General features: G+C 56.3%; 2 protein-coding genes across 2 annotated transcripts in view; both read right to left on the bottom strand.

The window, feature by feature from the left end:
- The window catches only part of CRTC3 (CREB regulated transcription coactivator 3), a gene marked incomplete at its 5' end in the record, with an annotated part of 1283408 nt that overhangs the window by 489805 nt on the left and 775670 nt on the right, over positions 1-17933 (bottom strand). The gene's annotated exons all lie outside the window — the stretch shown is intronic.
- ANPEP (alanyl aminopeptidase, membrane) lies at positions 189-17886 on the bottom strand (the record flags this gene model as incomplete). The annotated part of the gene is made up of 20 exons (XM_081114959.1): positions 189-795; positions 4120-4201; positions 4547-4687; positions 5948-6115; positions 6252-6362; positions 6785-6876; positions 10089-10236; positions 10677-10732; positions 10821-10948; positions 12842-12921; positions 13146-13321; positions 14571-14636; positions 14789-14854; positions 15002-15145; positions 15246-15359; positions 15602-15756; positions 15843-15969; positions 16347-16498; positions 16612-16754; positions 17264-17886. 20 exons carry the CDS (start codon positions 17884-17886, stop codon positions 643-645), a joined length of 2925 nt encoding a protein of 974 aa, XP_080971085.1. The 3' UTR covers positions 189-642.

Raw genomic sequence — 17933 nt, 5'->3', positions numbered from 1 at the left:
CACAGTACTCAGGTGAAAGGAAAATGCAGCAGACAGCGCCCACAAGTATTCTGCAGGAAGGCCCAGCACCCCCCCACCTCCCCCCACCTCCCCCCCACACACACCGCTGCCCGCCAGCCCAGGCTCCCCAGCTGCTGTGCGGACCCCTCCTGTGCTGCGTCTGGAAGTCATGAGTCTGGAAGCTCATCTAGAAATCCTTTATCTATATTTTCTCTTAGAAAAAAAATATACAGATCTGGTGTCTGGTGGAGTCTCCAGGTTTAGGGTCTTCATGGGAAGGTGAGAGAGGGCGCAGGCAGCTCCCCAAGGCCGACCCAAGTCCACGTAGGGCTTTGCTGCTCTGGCCCTGGAGCTGGGCCTCCCTGAGATCAGCCCCAGGGCCCTGGGCGACGGGAGCCATGCCGGGCCTGGGGTGCGGTTGGCACGAGGGGCGGGGGCTGGGAGGTGCTTGAACAGTCGGGCCGCCAGGAGCTGGACTTAGCTCCACGGACAGAGCGGAGAGAACGTGGGCTAGGACGTAGTCCCTGAGGGAGGACGTGGGGCCTCAGGGTCCGGGAATGGGAGTCCCGCGGTGGGTGGGCCCCTGGGACAGATGCCTGTGGGCACCTCACAGGGGGGCCAGGCGACTGCGCAGACCGGGGACTATTTGCTGTTGTCTTGGAACCACTTGTGCACCACCTCCTTGTTCTCCTTCACCCACTTGATGTTGGCTTTGGTCTTCTCCAGGGCCTGCTCCAGGGCCCGCGTCCCTGAGCCGAAGCCTATGTCCATGTTGTTCTTCTTGAACTGCTCCAACTGCCGGGAAAAGAGCGGGGCTCAGCCCAGGCTGGTCTCTCGCAACTCTGGGCAGAGGGGCCCGTCCTGGTCCTCCCACCCCCCTGGGGCCAAGTCCTTATCTGGAGCAGAGCTCAGCGATCACAGCCCCTGGGGCTCAATCCGGCTCCTAGATTAGCCTTCCCGGTGCAATTCTTTACTGCACTGACTGTCGGTTTTTAATTGAATTGCAGTCTCAATCCAATCAAGGGAGGAGAGAGTGGCCAATGAAACACACACCGTGGCAACCGAGCAGCTAGATTAAAAAGGTGGCCACTTTCATAATACAAACGACCCAGTTGCTTCGACCAATAAATGGTTTTTTGTGTGTGTGTTTTTTAAATAGATGTTACAGATTAAAAAATGCATTAGTACTGGACGTTGTCACTAGGGCAATTAGACAAAAAAGGAAGAAGTAGAGCTGTCTCTGTTTGGAGAGGACATGATCTGCACACAGAAAATCCTCAGACATCAACAAAGAAAGTTATTTGAACTAATGAGCCCAGCAAGGTTGCAGGATACAAGAGCAGTATGTTAAAAATCAATTGCATTTCTACATAGAAGCCATGAAAAATCTGAAAACGAAATTAAGAGAGCAGCTTCACTTGCAATAGCATCAGACAGAATAAAACACTTGGAAATAAATTTGACGAGAGAAGTACAAGACTGGCTGCTTTGCTGAAAACTATGAAACATTTTGGAAAGAGATTAAGAAGACCCAAATGAAAGGAAAAGAGACCCAAATAAATGTTAATGGATTGGAAGATGTAATGTTATTAATATAGCAATACTCTCTGAATGGATCTAGATTCGATGCAATCCCTATCAAAGTTCCAATGGCCCTTTCGTCCAGAAATTAGCATCCAATTCTAAAACTCATACAGAAATTCAAGGGACCCAGAAGAGACAAATAATCTTGCAAAAGAACGAAGTTGTGTTATTCATATTCCTGATGTGAAAACTCACTACTACAAAGCTACAGTCGTCAAGACAGAGTGGGCCCTGTCTGGTTTGGCTCAGTGGGTAGAGCGTTGGCCTGTGGACTGAAGGGTCCTGGGTTTGATTCTGGTAGGGGGCACATGCCCAGGTAGTGGGCTCGATCCCCAGTAGGGGGCGTGCAGGAGACAGCCGATCAGTGATTCTCTCTCATCAATGATGTTTCTCTCTGTCCCTCTCTGAAATCAATAAAAACATATATATATATATATATGGTACTGGCATAAGGCTGCACAGATAGATGAATGAAATAGAACTGAGAGTCCAGATAGAAGCCCTCACATTTGCGGTCAGCTGATACTCAGCAAGGGTGCCAAGACCATTTGATGGGGAAAGAACAGTCTTTTCAACAAGCGGGGCAGCGGCAACTGGATAGCCACATGCAAAGGAATGAAGCTGGACCCCTACCTCACACCGTACACAAAATAAGGAAAAATTTATCCAAGTCCCAAATGCAAGACTTCAAATGGTAAGACTCTTAGTAAAAAGCACAGGTGTAAATCTTGGTGACTTTGGATCTGGCAACTGTTTCTTAGATATGACACCAAAAGCACAAGCAACAACAACAACAAAAAAGAAAGTTGGCCTTCATCAAAAGGAAAAAAACTTATGTATCAAAAGACACCACCGCCGGGCCGGCATGGCTCGGTGGTTGAGAATCGACCTATGAACCAGGAGGCCACAGTTAGATTCCCGGTCAGGGGCACATGCCCGGGTTACAGGCTGGATCCCCAGTGTGGGGCGTGCAGGAGGCAGCCAATCGGTGATTCTCTCTCATCATGGATGTTTCACTCTCTCCCTCCCTCTCTGAAATCAATAAAAATATTTTTTAAAAAGAGGAAGAAATTGGCTCCCTTACACATTGCTGGCAGGGATGTAAATTGGTACAGTTTCTTTGGAAAACATTTTGGCAGTTTACCAAAAAGTTAAACATAGAGTTACCAAATGACCCAGCAATTCCACTCCTCGGTGCAGACCCAAGAGAAATGAAGACACATGTGTTCACTCAAAAATTTGTACATGAATGTTCATAACAGTGTTATTCATAATAACCAAAAGGTAGAAACAACCCAAATGTTTATCCGCCGCTCAATGGATTAGCAAAAGTGGCACGTCCATACAGTGGAATAGGACTCAGCCATAGCAGGGAGTGATGCGTGCTACGCCACGGATGGACTGTGAGAACATGATGCTAAGTGAGAAAAGCCAGACACAAAAGGTCACATGCTGTATGTGTCCATTGTATGAAATGTCCAAAGAGGCAAGTCCACAGAGACAGGAAGTAGGTTAGTGATTGCCTGGGGTTGGAGACGGGAATGAGGAGTGACGGCTAATGGGTGTGGGGTTCCTTTTAGGCGTAATAAAAATGCTCTAGAACAGTGGTTCTCAACCTTCCTAATGCCGCGACCCTTTAATACAGATCCTCATGTTGTGGTGACCCCTACCCATAAAATTATTTTCGTTGCTACTTCATAACTGTAATTTTGCTACTGTTATGAATCATCATGTAAATATCTGATATGCAGGATGGTTACAAATTGAACATAATTAAAGCATAGTGATTAATCACAAAAACAATATGTAATCATATATGTGTTTTCCGATGATCTTAGGCGACCCCTGTGAAAGGGTCGTTCGACCCCCAAAGGGGTAGCGACCCACAGGTTGAGAACCGCTGCTCTAGAATTAGATGGTGGCGATGGTTGTACAACTTTGTAAATATACTAAATACCACTGAAAATGGTGAATTTTATGATACAGGAATTATATCTCAAAAAATTTTTTTAATATCTCAATTTAAAAACAAGACAAATCAACCTAAGGCAATGAGTTCACTTTGGCTTCTGAATTCAAACATATCAATGACAAAAAGAAATTAAAGAAAAAAAAAACTTAGAAAATTTGAAAACGGCCTGAGTATAAGATGGTCATTCACTTTCTTGGGTTTGCTAATAACAGTGGCATAATGTTTTTAAAATTCCTTTGTTTGAGAAATGACTAAAGTAGTTAGAGGTGAAATTACATAATATCAGTGATTTACCCGAAATTGTATCCACCTCACAAAGTGCCGGGAAAATGCTGATAAGTGTTCTGAGTGACGGGTTTATGAAGGTTCATGATTTTATCCTCTTTCCTTTTACAAAAATTCCAAGAGAACTTTTTGGGTTGAACTGTCACCATTGAAAAAGCCTGGACACCCAGCTTCCCTTCTTAATGCGGAGGCCTGTGCCCTGTGACCACCCTCGGAGGGAGCTGAGTGGTGGCCGCCCCCTCAGACCCGGATGGTCCCCGGGGCCCAGGGCTGCTTACCTGCTGCAGCTCGTGCTCAGTGGAGAACCGTCGCGTCACGGCCTGGATGAGGTTGGAGAAGGAGAAGGAGCCGCCACCGTAACTGCAGGGCAGGGAGAGAGATGAACCGTGAGGAGGGCGGGAGCTAGCACTCAGTGATTGACAGGTGACACAGGATCCTCACATCCGCCCTGTGATCGCTCCATCTTGTAGATGAGACGAACCGGCCCACTCAAGGGGGCCTGACGCAGCTTTCACCACAGTGCCCTGGCTCCCGTCTCTGCAGACATCACTCCCACCAGCCCGACTTTTTCTTCCCTCCAAGTGGGAAAAGGGACCACCCGTCCCCCATCTGCTCTGCAGGGCTCACCCCCCTCTCCCAGCCCTGCGTGTCCTGTGCACAAAGACCACCCTCAGGGCCCCCCTGACATGTTCTCAGCCGACTCACTCGTTGAAGAGCTTCTTCCAGTTGATCTGGACAAAGTCCCAGGCCAGGGTTTTCCCGACGATGTTGCCGGCGATGCTGCTGAGGGTGGAGGTGGCGTCCTGCTTCCGGATGAGGTTGGGGTCCAGGGTGTACTCCAGGTACCTGTGCGGGCAGGATCCGCGTTAGTGACCACGTCCAAGGGCTGCAGTCAGATGACTCGCCCGAGAGCCAGGCTGGCACAGGAGCCTGCCCTCCCCCCACAGCTGTCCTCCATCCTTTGCCATCCCCTCGGCATGCCAAGGGCTAAGACCCCTTGTTCCTGCCTCCCTCTTGTAGCTGGGACACGGAGGCCCCTGTGCAGGGTCGCTGGCGAGGCCAGGTGTCGTGCCTGACGTGCACCTGGCATTTGACAGGTATCTGACAGGGAATGAAGGAATAAGAGCTGCGAGTCCTGTCCCATGTAGGGTGGCCACTCCTGCCTTTGACTGAGGGTGGTCCTGCTTTACTGGGGTCTAGGAGATGGCGTCTGAGGCACACAGTGGGAGCCAGGGGCCCTCATCAAGGGCTTGGGGGTTGGTTTGGACATCCAGAAGGACTGAGGTCCACCTGTGCCACAGCCCTTCACAGAGAGGGAAACTGAGTCACTGTCAAGTAGAGGCTAAGAGGCTGCAGCAGTTAAAAGCAGAGGACATGAGGCCTAGCTGGTGTGGCTCAGTGGATAGAGCATTGGCCTGCGGACTGAAGGGTCCTGGGTTCGATTCTGGTCAAGGGCACATGCCCGGGTTACAGGCTGGATCCTCAGTGTGGGTATGCAGGAGGCAGCCAATTGGTGATTCTCTCTCATCATTGATATTTCTATCTCTCCCTCTCCTTTCCTCTTAGATATCAATAAAAATATATTTAAAAAAAATAAAATAAAATAAAAGCACAGGACATGAGCCCGAGCTGGTTTGGCTCAGCGGACAGAGCATCGGCCTGCGGACTGAAGGGTCCCGGGTTCGATTCCAGCCAAGGGCACATGCCCGGGTTAGAGGCTCATTCCCCAGTAGGGGGCGTGCAGGAGGCAGCCAATCAATGATTCTCTCTCATCATTGATGTTTCTTTCTCCCTCTTCCTTCCTCTCTGAGATAAAAAATAAAAATAAAAATACAAGAAGAACGAAATACTTAAAGAAGAAAAAAGCATAGGACGTAAGCCCAGACTTGGGCTCGAATCTTGACTCTAACACTCCTCGAAGCTTCTTGGCCTTGGGCAAGCTGCTTGGCTTTTCCGAGCCTCCGTGTCCCCATCCGTGAAATGGGAACACCCTGCCCCACGGTGCCATTTGGTGAGTGTGGAGGCCCCTGTGAGGCTGGTTCTTTCCCTTCTACCCCGGATCCGGGTGGGGAAGGGAACTCGCCGGCTGTGCCCGCAGGCCCTCACCGGTTCAGGATCCAGACCTCCTTGCTGCAGGCCAGGGCTGCGCGGAGCTTGTCCGCTTCGTTTACCACGGTGGCTTTCCGGAACTGCTCCCAGGCGAAGTCCCACTCGGCCTCGCCGCCCTGGGCGATGGCGTTGCAGTAGATGGTGGACCGCAGGTTGGGGTGGATCCTGGCGTGGGGGATGGGATATGGGGGCGGGGGGTCAGCCGTGAGCAGCAGCGGGGAGGGTGGGACCAAGGTCTGGTGAAGACAGGGCTATGGGCTTGAGGGACGAAGGAAGATGGGGAGGACCAGGGGATACTCACGGGTTGTTATTGGGGTCAGCCATCCACTTGGAGAAAAGGTCCGACGCCAGTGTCTTGCATTCGGGGACCCCACTGGAGCAGGCGGTGCTGATGGCATTGACCTCGTTGTACCTGCCCCGGGGGACACTTGGTCAGATGCCCGGCCAGGACTCCCCAGCTGACACGCGGCTCCAGGAGGGGCGGCCAGGCCGGGCGCTAAGGCTGCAGCCCGCCATGTCCTCTGGGTCCCCCCTTTGCTCTATGCCTGGGGCAGCCTGGGGACCCACAGCTTCCCCATCTAGGATCTCGATGACCAATCGGTGAGGGGACCTCGGAGTCTCAGTTGGGTCCCTTGTGCGAAGAGGCCAGATGGGCCACAGGCCCCACAGGGGCGGCAGGGCCTCTGCGCTGGGGGCTCCTCCCCGCCTGGTGCTCCCAGTCCAGCCAGGAGTGGGGAGGTCCGGGGGGGCACGGCCTGGGTGTTGCTCTGGACTCCCCAGGTCAGGGTGGCGGGGGCCCCCATGACCCCCAGACCCAGAGGAGGTCACACTCACTGGTCCATCAGGTTTTCGGGGCGCTTCGTCCAGTTACTGGTGACAGTTTCAAAATGACGGAAGAGGGGTGTGACCTGCTTCTTCAGGTATTTCTGAGGAAAAGAGAACAGGAACAGCTTCAGAGGCTAGACTCCAGCCTGGCCTGCCGAGAGCCCCGAGGGGCCTTGCGTGGGTGGGCAGGTGTCGTGAGGGCTTAGCAGTGGTTCTCAACCTTCCTAATGCCGCGACCCTTTCATACAGTTCCTCATGTCGTGGTGACCCCCAATTTCATTGTGACAAATTGAACATAATGAAAGCATCGTGATTCATCACAAAAACAGTATGTAATTATAGATGTGTTTTCCGATGGCCTTAGGCGACCCCTGTGAAAGGGTCGTTCGACCCCCAAAGGGGTCGCGACCCACAGGTTGAGAACCGCTGGGCTAGAGGCAAAGCGCCCAGAAGCTGGGGCCTCCCCCAGGGCGGGACGGCACTCAGAGCCCCTATCCCCCAACCCGTATCCGATGATGGAGCTGAGGTTCTTCCCCGCAAAGCCTCAGCCGCCCTAACACTCTAAGCATCACCATTTCTTTTTCTTTTCTTTTCTTTTTTTTTTTTTCATATATTTCATTGATTTCCCACAGAGAGGAAGGGAGAGAGATAGTCAGAAACATCGGTGAGAGAGAAACATCGATCAGCTGCCTCCTGCACACCTCCCACTGGGAATGTGCCCGCAACCCAGGCACATGCCCTTGACCGGAATCGAACCCGGGACCCCTCAGTCCGCAGGCCGACGCTCTATCCACTGAGCCACACCGGCTTTGGCTTCTTGTCTTGTCTTATTGTTTAAAGTATCACATATGTCTCCTTTCCCCCCCATTGACTGCCCCCTCCCCGGCCACTCCCGCCCCCCAGGACAAGCCCCCACCGCCCCAGTGTCCGTGCCCGTTGGTTATGCTACGTTTGTTCATATAGGGTTGGGGCCCCTCGCGCCCCCCTGCCCCGCTCCACCTCCTACCCCGCCACCTGATTGTAAATGTTCTGTGTTTATTGTGGGGAATTTAGGAAGCAGCAGCTCAGCCTGCAACTCGAAAGAGGAGACCAAAAGCCACAGCAGACGCAGAGGAAACGGGTCAACGGAAGAAAAGGAAGTTTCGGGCAAGCCTGTGATGACTGCCCTTGGCCCGGATGGAGGCACAGACGCTGGGCCTGGAACAGCCTGGGGAAGTTTCCAAGCGAAGAAATGAACTGAACACAACCTGTGGAGGAGAGTGGGCGGGCAGAACAACAAGTCAGCACGCTGCCAACCACCAGAGGGAAGAAGATGCGAGGACCAGGCCGCCCAGGAAGAAAAGGAGGAAGGAAGTTCGAAGGAGCAACACAAAACTGCGCAGAGCTGAAGGATGAGAAGGGCCCGCCAGGACTGAAGGAAGAGCCACAGCTTCCCGAAGGGGAGACTGGCCACGTGCAAAGAACCGGAGAGACAGGCTCGCCCTGGCCGGTGTGGCCCAGTGGATAGAGCGTCGGCCTGCAGACTGAAGGGTCCCAGGTTCAATTCCAGTCAAGGGCACCTGCCCGGGTTTCAGGCTCAATCCCCAGTAGGGGGTGTGCAGGAGGCAGCCCATCCATGATTCTCTCATCATTGATGTTTCTCTCTCTCCGTCTCCCTTCCTCTCTGAAACCCATAAAAATATATATTAAAAAAGAGAGAGAGAGAGAGAGAGAGACAGGCTCTCGGTTTCTCAACAGAGACTAGAGACATCAGTGCAGCAAGACCTGACGTTTTCGAGGAATAATTTCCAACGTAGGAACTTCTAAACCCAGGTAAGCTCACTCCGGTGTCAAGGTGGAATAAAGGCATTTCAGGCCATCTACCCTGTGACGTCCACCTCTTACAAACCCTTTCTCAAAACTCCTGGAAGATGAGACAGAAAACTCGAGGAAGAACCCAAGGACTCGGAGTCCAGGAGAGCGTCCTAGTCTAGGAGCTGGGGGTGCCTCCGGGGCCGGGGAGGGGGGGCGAGAAGAAAAGCAACGCCGCTGTATTATCTGATACATTTGCATAAGGAAATAGAAGCATAGCATTCTGTGCGGCTCAGCCGCGAATGCTGCTTAAATAATGGCAACGAAGTAAATGCCACACACTGAGGTGACCCAATATTGTGACTGAGCCGCATCAGGAAGATGAGGTGACTCCAAGGTAGGTGGGTTCATGAGCTGAAATGAGTTACAACCTCATTCACCATAATACCTCATCGTCATAGGAAGTTCATGTGAAAAATGTTTAATAAAAAATGATCTCTTCAAGTATGAGCCAATGGCTACACAGTATTCCACCAAATGGATATGCTACTCAACCAACCCCAACTTTGGAGCATGTAAGTGTTTTGGGGCCGGGCCGGCATGGCTCAATGGTTGAGTATCAGCCCATGAGCCAGGAGGTCAGGGTTCGATTCCCGCTCAGGGCACATGCCCAGGTTGTGGGCTCGATCCTCAGTGTGGGGCAAGCAGGAGGCAGTTGATCCATGATTCTCTCTCATCACTGATGCTTCTATCTCTCCCTCTCCCTTCCTCTCGGAAAGCAACAAAAATATATATATTTTTAAAAGTGTTATGGGGTTTTGGGTCTTTTATAAACCACATGGCAATGAACATCCTTACAGATCCAGCTTCCTCTTCTGGTCTCTTTAGGGCAGCGGTTCTCAACCTGTAGGTTGCGACCCCTTTGGCGGTCGAACGACCCTTTCACAAGGGGTCGCCTAAGACCATCCTGCATATCAGACATTTACATGACGATTCACCACAGTAGCAACATGACAGTGATGAAGTAGCCACGAAAATAATGTTATGGTTGGGGGTCACCACAACATGAAGAACTGTATTTAAAGGGCCAGAAGGTTGAGAACCACTGCCGTCGTGGGAGTCTCCTGCTTTAAGGCTGTTAACACCTGCATCTCCCTTCCCTTCTGCCCCGTGGGCTGGTGAGCCAGGTAGACGTTTCATAGACGGGTTCTCTGGGCTCAGGCGGGGTCCCCAAGGCCATGTAGCAGGTAAAAGACAGGCGTCCGGCGCCCCAGCACAGTAGCCTCTTCTGAAAGTGCTAACATGCAAACCCGCCAACTTCGAGGGAAGTCTGGGTCCTTGCCTGGCCCCTCCCTACCTGCCCACCTCCTCAGTGCCTGCGGCCCTCCCTCCCGATCCCTCCTGCGCTCACCAAGGCCCTGGGCCTGGTCAGCCTGGAGGCTTTCACCACGCTGGGCGATACTTGCATGGACTTCCTAATGGCGCAATGTCAGGCCCCGCCAGCCTGGCCCGCCCTCCGTACCTGCATGGAGCCGTAGACCTCGGAGCCCTCGAACATGAGCTTGAAGTAGCTCAGGCTGCTCACGGCGGCCTGCCAGGGCAGGTATTCTTTCTCGTTGATCAGGAAGAGGGTGTTGTCCAGCGCCAGGGTGACATTGACCTGGCGGGCACTGGAGATCAAACAGAAGGGCTCAAGTTAGCACCCCCAGTTACTCCTCTCTGGGAACCCCAGCCGCCTCCTGGAGCCTGAGGTCCCAGAGCCCCAAGTGAGCCAGCTCGAGTGTTCGCTGGGGTGGGGAATGTGGATGCTGGGCGGTTCCATAAACAAGGCCAGCCAGGCCCTGCCCTCACCCATGGCCAGTCACAATCCCTTGCTTATTGTCCCCATTTCAAACATGAGGCCCTGGCCGGTGTGGCTCAGTGGATAGAGCGCTGGCCCTGGGACTGAAGGGTCCTGGGTTCGATTCTGGTCAAGGCACGTAGCTCAGTTGCAGATTTGATCCCTGGCCCTATCAGACTCAGGGTTTCTCATTATGGACACGCACTTGCTCACGGCACAAGGCCTTCCCGGCAGAGCCCGTCTGGGCCCGAGGAGGAAGGTGACACTCACCTGGCCAGGTCAAAGGCGTCATGGATGACTTGCGCCCGATTGAGGACCGGGATGACCTAGAAGGAGCAACACGGGTGTGACCTCAGGCCGTGACCTTGGGATGAGCCTGGGGCAGGGGCCCGGGTCGCGGTGGCAGATACCCACCGACAGGTTGCTTTGCAGCTGATTCTGAATCCTCTTCCAGTTGTCTAGGTCGTAGTTCACCTGGTAATAGCCCGTCACATCGACATTCAGCAGGACCCACTCGTTTGTGGTTTTGAACATTGGCTCAGCTGTGGGGAGAGAGACCAGAGCTGGGGTGGGGTAGCTCAGAAGACTCGAGGCTGACCCTTGACCCTCCTACTTCCAGCAAGAGCAGCCTTGTGCAGCCAGACAACAGCCGGCCACCAGCCTCTGGGGCAAAGCCGAGGGGAGGGGCGGGGAAGGGGCGGCGGCAGGCTGCCCGGCCAACCTCTACCTCTGGCTGGCTGGTGACCTTGGCCAGACCACATGTCATGCCTGAACCTCAGTGCCTGCCCTGCCTCCCGGAGCTCCATGTGCCCGGGCCAGTGCCAGCTACCTGGATACCTCTGCCCTCACACCTCCAGTCCACTCAGACTCCCATCCAAGCAGCCCCCTGGCCCAGCCCGTCTCTTCTGTGGGGCTGAGCACCGCCTCCTCCCGCTCTCCCCTTCTAGCCTTTCTCCTGGCAGCCAGAGGGGACCCGTCCACACCTGCAGGTCAGACCCAAACATCTGGCAACTTCCCAGCTGCCCCAGCTCCGCCTGGCCCAAGTGTCTCCTGCATCCTGCAGGGACGGCTGCTCAGTCCCCATGTTCTCTCCTGCCTTCATGCCTTGCGCTTGCTCTTTCCTCTGCCTGAAATGCTTTTCTTTTCTTTTCTTTCTATTTTAAAATATATTTTTATTGCTTTCAGAGAGGAAAGGAGAGGGAGAGAGAGATAGAAACATCAATGATGAGAGAGAATCATTGATTGGCTGCCTCCTGCACGTCCCCTACTAGGGATCGAGCTCGCAACCTGGGCCTATGCCCTTGGCTAGAATCGAACCCGGGACCCTTCAGTCTGAAGGCTGACGCTCAATCCACTGAGTCAAGCCAGCTGGGGCCTGAAATGCTTTCCTATGCCACCATTAGCCTAGCTAACTGCTACTTTTCCTCTAAGACTCAGGTCACCTCCTCCGGGAAGTCTTCCCTGACCTCTCCATGAGGTTGAATCTCCCTTAATCCCAGCTCCTGGCCCCTGTGCCCAAGTAGCCCAGAAGCCAGACACGCCTCTGTGGAAGCACTCAGCACAGCTCGGGAAAGTTTTAATTGCTTGTCTTCCTTCCATTCATCGCAGCCTTGGCCTAGGGCAGAAGGTGACTTGGCTTCCTCAGGGCCTGGCGCTGTCTAAAACATTTCGTGGGGATTGTCTCCTTTAATGCTCACACAATCCCGTGGGGGTAGATACTAAACAGCCCCATTTTATAGGTGAACAAATGGAGACCAGACAGGGATGGTAACTTGCTCAGGGTCACAAAGCTGGGCAGCAACAACAGAGTAGAGATTAGAACCAAAGAAGGCAGGCCCGGCCAGCGTGGCTCAGTGGTTGAGCATCGACCTATGAACCAGGAGGTCATGGTTCAATTCCTGGTCAGGGCACATGCCAGGGTTACGGGCTTGATTCCCAGTAGGGGGCGTGCAGGAGGCAGCCGATCCATGATTCTCTCTCATCATTGATGCTTCTATCTTTCTCTCCCCCTCCCTCCCACTTTGAAATCAATAAAAATATAATAAATAATTTTTTAAAAGAATCAAAGAAGGAAGCTCCATTTGGGGAGTGAAATGCTGAAGGAGCCGAAACTGGTTTGGCTCAGTGGATAGAGCCTCGGCCTGCGGACTGAAGGGTCCCAGGTTCGATTCTGGTCAAGGGCATGTACCTGGGTTGCGGGCACATCCCCAGGGGGCGTGCAGGAGGCAGCTGATCGATGTTTCTCTCTCATAGATGTTTCTAACTCTCTATGTCTCTCCCTTCCTCTCTGTAAAAAATCAATAAAATATATTTAAAAAAAAAAAAAAAGAAATGATGAAGGAAGCCCTGGCCGAGGTTGCCGGAACCCCAGCATATGGGCCAGGAGCTGGGAGTGGGGGGCGGGGCTTCCATCTACAGGGGCAGGTCTGCATTACTTTTTGTGGCTCCCTCCAGCCAGGTGTCTGCCTGCTTAATGCCATTTTTCAGAGACGAGATGTGAACAATCCACTGGTAGCTGCAAAAGAGACCCGAGGTGGGGCGGTGAGGGCCGGCAGGCCGTGGCCACCGCCAGCGCAGAGCAGCCCTGCCCCGGCTCCCACTCTCTGCCACCAAGCGCCCCCCCGTCCTGGCCCAGGAAGGAGAGCCTGTGGACAGCCCCTGGGGCTGGGACCACCGCAGGCGAGGCCCCTGGGGACCCGCACGAGGACACCCACCGGCCCTGGGACCCGGTCTGCTCACCTGAAGTTTGAGGGGCGGGTGACGTTGGAGTCAGGGTCAAGGAGGAAGTGCTTCTGAGAGATGCTCCCTGTCTTGGTGTCCAAGGTGATGACAGGGAAGCCCATCTGCAGGATCCAGGGGTCCATGATGGTTTTCACAGTCTTAGGCAGCTGGATGGCCGTCTGCTGGCTCACAGCCTGAAGAGGACACACAGGTGAGGGAGCAGTCAGAGCGAGGGCGAGAGCGTGGACACCCCGTGGGGGCCTGGGGACCGGCTGAAGGTGGTGGCTACTGTACTCGGTGGTCTTTTTTCTCTCTTTCCATCCATACGTATTGTTTTCATAATAACAGCAACATGCCAACAATGTCTGTTAATAACTGAGAAAATAAAAACAACAACAGGGCAAAGAAAGGCGGGCAGGAGAGGGTGTTGGAGGGTACAGGCTGAGAAGGGGGGAGGCCCCGGGGCCTGCAGAAAGAGGGGGCTCAGGGAAAGAGGGAACCGGAGGGAGGGATGGAGCTGGCGGGGCACCTGGCATGGAGGAGGGCTCATCTTCGCAGGAGGCGTGGGAAACTGAGGCAGGGCAAGGCAGCCGGTGGAAGTGGAGGGGAGGGACCGAGTCGGTCTGGGAGGAGGGGAGGGGGACCAGGCTCCTGGCAGATGGACCCTGAGCTGGAGGTTGGCCAAGAGGAGCCTAGAGCCTCGCTGGGACTGTGACAACGCCCTGGTCCCCCTCCCTGGTCAGACTAGCCTGAGAGCCAGGGCACCTGGGAGCTGGAGGCGTCATTTGGGGTGAGGAGGGCCCCAGGGAAGGGGTGGGGCCGCTGGGAGGGAGAGGAAGAGGTGGGGATGGAGGAGACCGGGCAGACTCCGGCCTGGGAGCAGGGAGGGACGGCGGGAGGTGGTCAGAGGGTCCGCCCCACCGACAGGGCTGCTCTGGGTCTGAGTTGACAGGAATGCAAGGTGGGGCCGGATGGGAAGGTCCCAGCTTGTGCTGCGGGTGCTGGGGTGCAAAGTCGTGCTGGGGAGGGGCCGGGAGGGCACAGGGCAGCCAGGACTGCTGAGCAGGTTGAATGGCTCCAAAGTTCCCGGCAGAGGAGGGCTCGGGCCTGAGAGCCGGGAGGCCCGTGTCCTGAGCACACACAGGCGTGGATTCCTGGGCTCCCATCACGGAGCTCGCGACGGGGTGCGGCAGGCCGCCTGCGGGGCCTTGGCCCACGGTTCTCACACCCCCTCCTTCAAGGACACCCCCTCCTTCAAGGGGCCATCATAGCGCCCATTTTCCCAATCACCAACCAAGGCTCCAAATGACCTGCCCGGGCTGGTGGGCAGTGAGCAGGACACATTCCTTTACACAGGTGCTCCCCTCCCCCCCTCCCCCAGGGACATCCAGCATCTCAGCACCCCAACAGAATGGCTTGGGGGGACGGCAGGTTGTTACCCACCTTCTGCAGGTGCTCCCACAGGTCCAGGTAAGTGGTGCTGTTGTAGGAAAAGGTCTGGAGATAGGACTGTGGAAAGAGGCCGCGGTGAAGGCTAAGCTGGTGTCCCAGGCTCCACCACTCCGCCGGGTGGTAGGCTGGGCTTGGGGACCAGGGCAGGGCTGGAGGGAAGCCCCCCCCCCGCCTGCGCCCCCCACCCAGGGCTGGCCCAGCGCACTCACCGCCAGGCCCTTCTTGAACAGGTCCTCCGTCAGGAAGCTGGAGAGCATCCTGATCACAGAGGCTCCCTGGGGAGAGGAAGGGGTGCTCAGAAAGCTGTGCCCAGGCAGCAGGACCCTGTGACCCCACCCGGCTGGGACAGGTGCTCCCAGACCCCCACCCCCACCCCACCCCCTGCTCCCGGTGTCTGGAACTAGCACGCAGGCCGGCAGCACCTTGCTGTAGGAAATGGAGTCGAACATCTCGCTGATCTGGGCCGGCGTGTTGACCTCCTCGGCTGGGGTGCACAGCGGGTGGGAGGAGGCCAGGGCGTCCACCGCCATGACACGGTACAGTTCGTTCTGCACGATGATGTCTTTCTGCAAAGCCCCAGCCGTCATCAGGAGACCGTCCGGGGAGGGGTGGCCCGGTCCTCCCCCAGCCCCAGCCCCACCCCAGGCCCCGGCACAGCGGGCTCACCAGGTTCCAGTGGGGCTCGGCGTGGTCGGCACCCAGGTACTCCACGTAGGAAGCGAAGCCCTCGTTCAGCCACAGGTCGTTCCACCAGGCCACCGTCACCAGGTTCCCAAACCACTGTGGGGGCGGGGGGTCAGCCCTGGAGCTGCTCTGGCCTTGTGGCCACCAACATACCCAGAGCAATCCTTCAGGAGTGCCCCCAGGTGCCAGGCCGGGGCTGGCGACTTCTGACATCATCGTGACTCCCGCCTGCTACCTCCCTTCCCAGCTACCGAGGGGGGACCTGTGCCCTCCCTCCCGAGCCCCCCCCCCCCCCCCCCCCCCCCCGTTCCCTGCACTCCCCATGCTGCGCCGGCTACCTGGTGGGCCAGCTCGTGCGCAATCACGGTGACCACACGCTCCTTGTTGCTGCTGGAGGAGGAGTCAGGGTCGAAGAGCAGAGAGTTCTCCCGGTAGGTCACCAGCCCCCAGTTCTCCATGGCGCCGGCGTTGAAGTCGGGCAAGCCGATCTGGTCTGGGGAGGCCAGGAGGTTGGCAGGACGGCCTCTGGACGCGGAGACCCGCCCCCCCACCCCCCACCCCGCGAGATCCCTCACTCACCGGATTTATCAAGAGGGTAGGATGTGTTGTAATGTTGGGCAAAGAAGTTGAGGATGCGGCCTGTCACGTTCAGGGCATACTGGCCGTGGCCCGCCGCGGTTGCGCTGGGGCGAGCCCAGATCCGGATCTGCAGAGAGGATGGAGGTAGGTCAGGGGCCCTCTTGGTCCTGGCGCAGGTGGGCTGAGGGCAGGGCTTGGATGAGGTTAAACCAGGTGGCCTGGGCAGCAGAAGAGAGGGCTGGGGGTCCCTGAAGGGCTTGAGTCCTAGGGAGGCTTCTTTGGGGGAGAGCAACAGCCATAACCACCATGTCTGTCTGGCACCCGGGGGTCGGGAACTCCCTCCATGAGGAGGGACCCACTTTTCAGATGCAGAGACCGAGGGTCAGGGAACTCCCCAGAGCTGGGATTCAAACTCTGGCCTAACAAACTCAGGGGCTGGGGTAAACAGGAAGATCCCTCAGGCAAGGCCAACCCGGGCAAGGCAAGGCGGGCCCAGCTTCGTACCAGGACGTTTTGATTGGTCGACATGGCCTCCGTCATGTTCACATACGTGAACTCGCTGACGATGTAGGCCAGCAGGTACGTAGACATGACCGGGGTGGTGTGGAACTCGGTGACGTGCCACGTGGGGTCGCCCTGAAGTGGGGTGCTGGGACCTGTGTGTGGAACGTTCAGGCAGGTGGGCGGGCACCCTGTCTCCGGCCCCGCGCCCCCCGCCCTGGGGCACCGGCTCCCTGAGGCTGTGTGGCCCCAGGAGAGACCTGCTCACCTTTGGGCAGCATGTTGGACAGGGCCGTGAGGTTGTGGGGGTGGATGAGGGTGATGTTAAACCTGGCCTTCATGGCGGGCTCATCAAAGCAGGGGAAGGACTTCCGGGCATCGGCAGACTGCATCTGGGTCGTGGCCAGCACCCTGCCCAAACCAGGTGTTAGAGGGGAATGCCTTCACCCGTAGGGGTGGGGAGGGGGCTTTAAGGGGCTTCTGGGCCTGCAGGGGAAGGGGTGCCCGGAAAGCCGGTCTGGCCTAATCCCTGCCCTCCCCTCCTGTCCAGGCAGCCCCTGATAGGCCAGCTGACTCTGGGAGATCAGTGCTCCTTCCGGACTCAGGGTCAAAGTCCCGGCAGCTCCATCCCGTGTCAGCTGGAGCCCATCTTTCTTTCCGCTGATTGGTTTTCCTGTCTAAACCGGGGACCCGTTCACCACTCATCCCTGACTCCCTACGGTGGGGCAGGGAGGCCTCCGGGAAAGGGTTTGTTGTCTTGGTAGCTGCTCCCTGGGAGCTACATAGGAAGGAAGGGCCAGGCGAGGGCTCCCCCAGGTTCAAAGGCCTCGAACCCACGCCCTCCCTGGGCCCCCAGGCTCCAGCTCTGCCTCCGCACCTGGATCTGCCCGCGGCACCGGGCAGGCCGAGGTCCAACTTACTTTTTTTCGTTGCCGTCCATGTACTCGCTGCGGTAGAAGCCCGCCAGGTCATCAGCCAGCTCGCCCTGGAACTTGCTGCTCATCTCGTACATGACGCCCGCCTCCAGCTGGCTCTTCAGGTGCACCACCAGGTACTCGGTGACCTCTACCAGCTCGGTCCTGTCGATTTCGGGGGCCTTGGCGCCCCCCAGGGCCTGCAGAGACACCCTGTGGCCCTGGACGTCGGTGTAGTTGAGCTTCTTGCTGTGGATGATGATGATGTTGGTGGGCTCCTGGCACGTGAAGCGGACGGTGCTTGAGCCCTCGAAGATGTACAGGCCGTGCTGATCGGGGGTGAGGTAGGGCCTCAGCGTCACCTGGTAGGAGTCGGGTACCAGCGACCTGGGGAGGCGATACCGGTTCCACGGCTTGCTCTGGTCCAAGGTGGTGGTGGGCGTGGTCCCGGTGGGCTTGTTCTGGTCTGTGGTGGGCAAGGTGGTGGTGACCTGGGCCGATAACTCGGCATTCTTGTTCTTCTCCTGGGCGTACACCACGGACAGGGCGATGATGGTGCAGGCGGCCGCCACACCCAGGACGATGCCCAGGATGCCCAGGGCCTTGGAAATGTAGAAGCCCTTGGCCATGGTGAGGGTGGGAGTTCGGGAGGCTCAGGCAGCACAGGGCACCCTGG

This window comes from Myotis nattereri (assembly GCF_964212035.1).
Source record: "Myotis nattereri genome assembly, chromosome: 21".
Lineage (NCBI taxonomy): Eukaryota > Metazoa > Chordata > Mammalia > Chiroptera > Vespertilionidae > Myotis > Myotis nattereri.
Note: the sequence above shows the minus strand (reverse complement) of the source record. Positions and strands in the feature narration are given on the sequence as shown.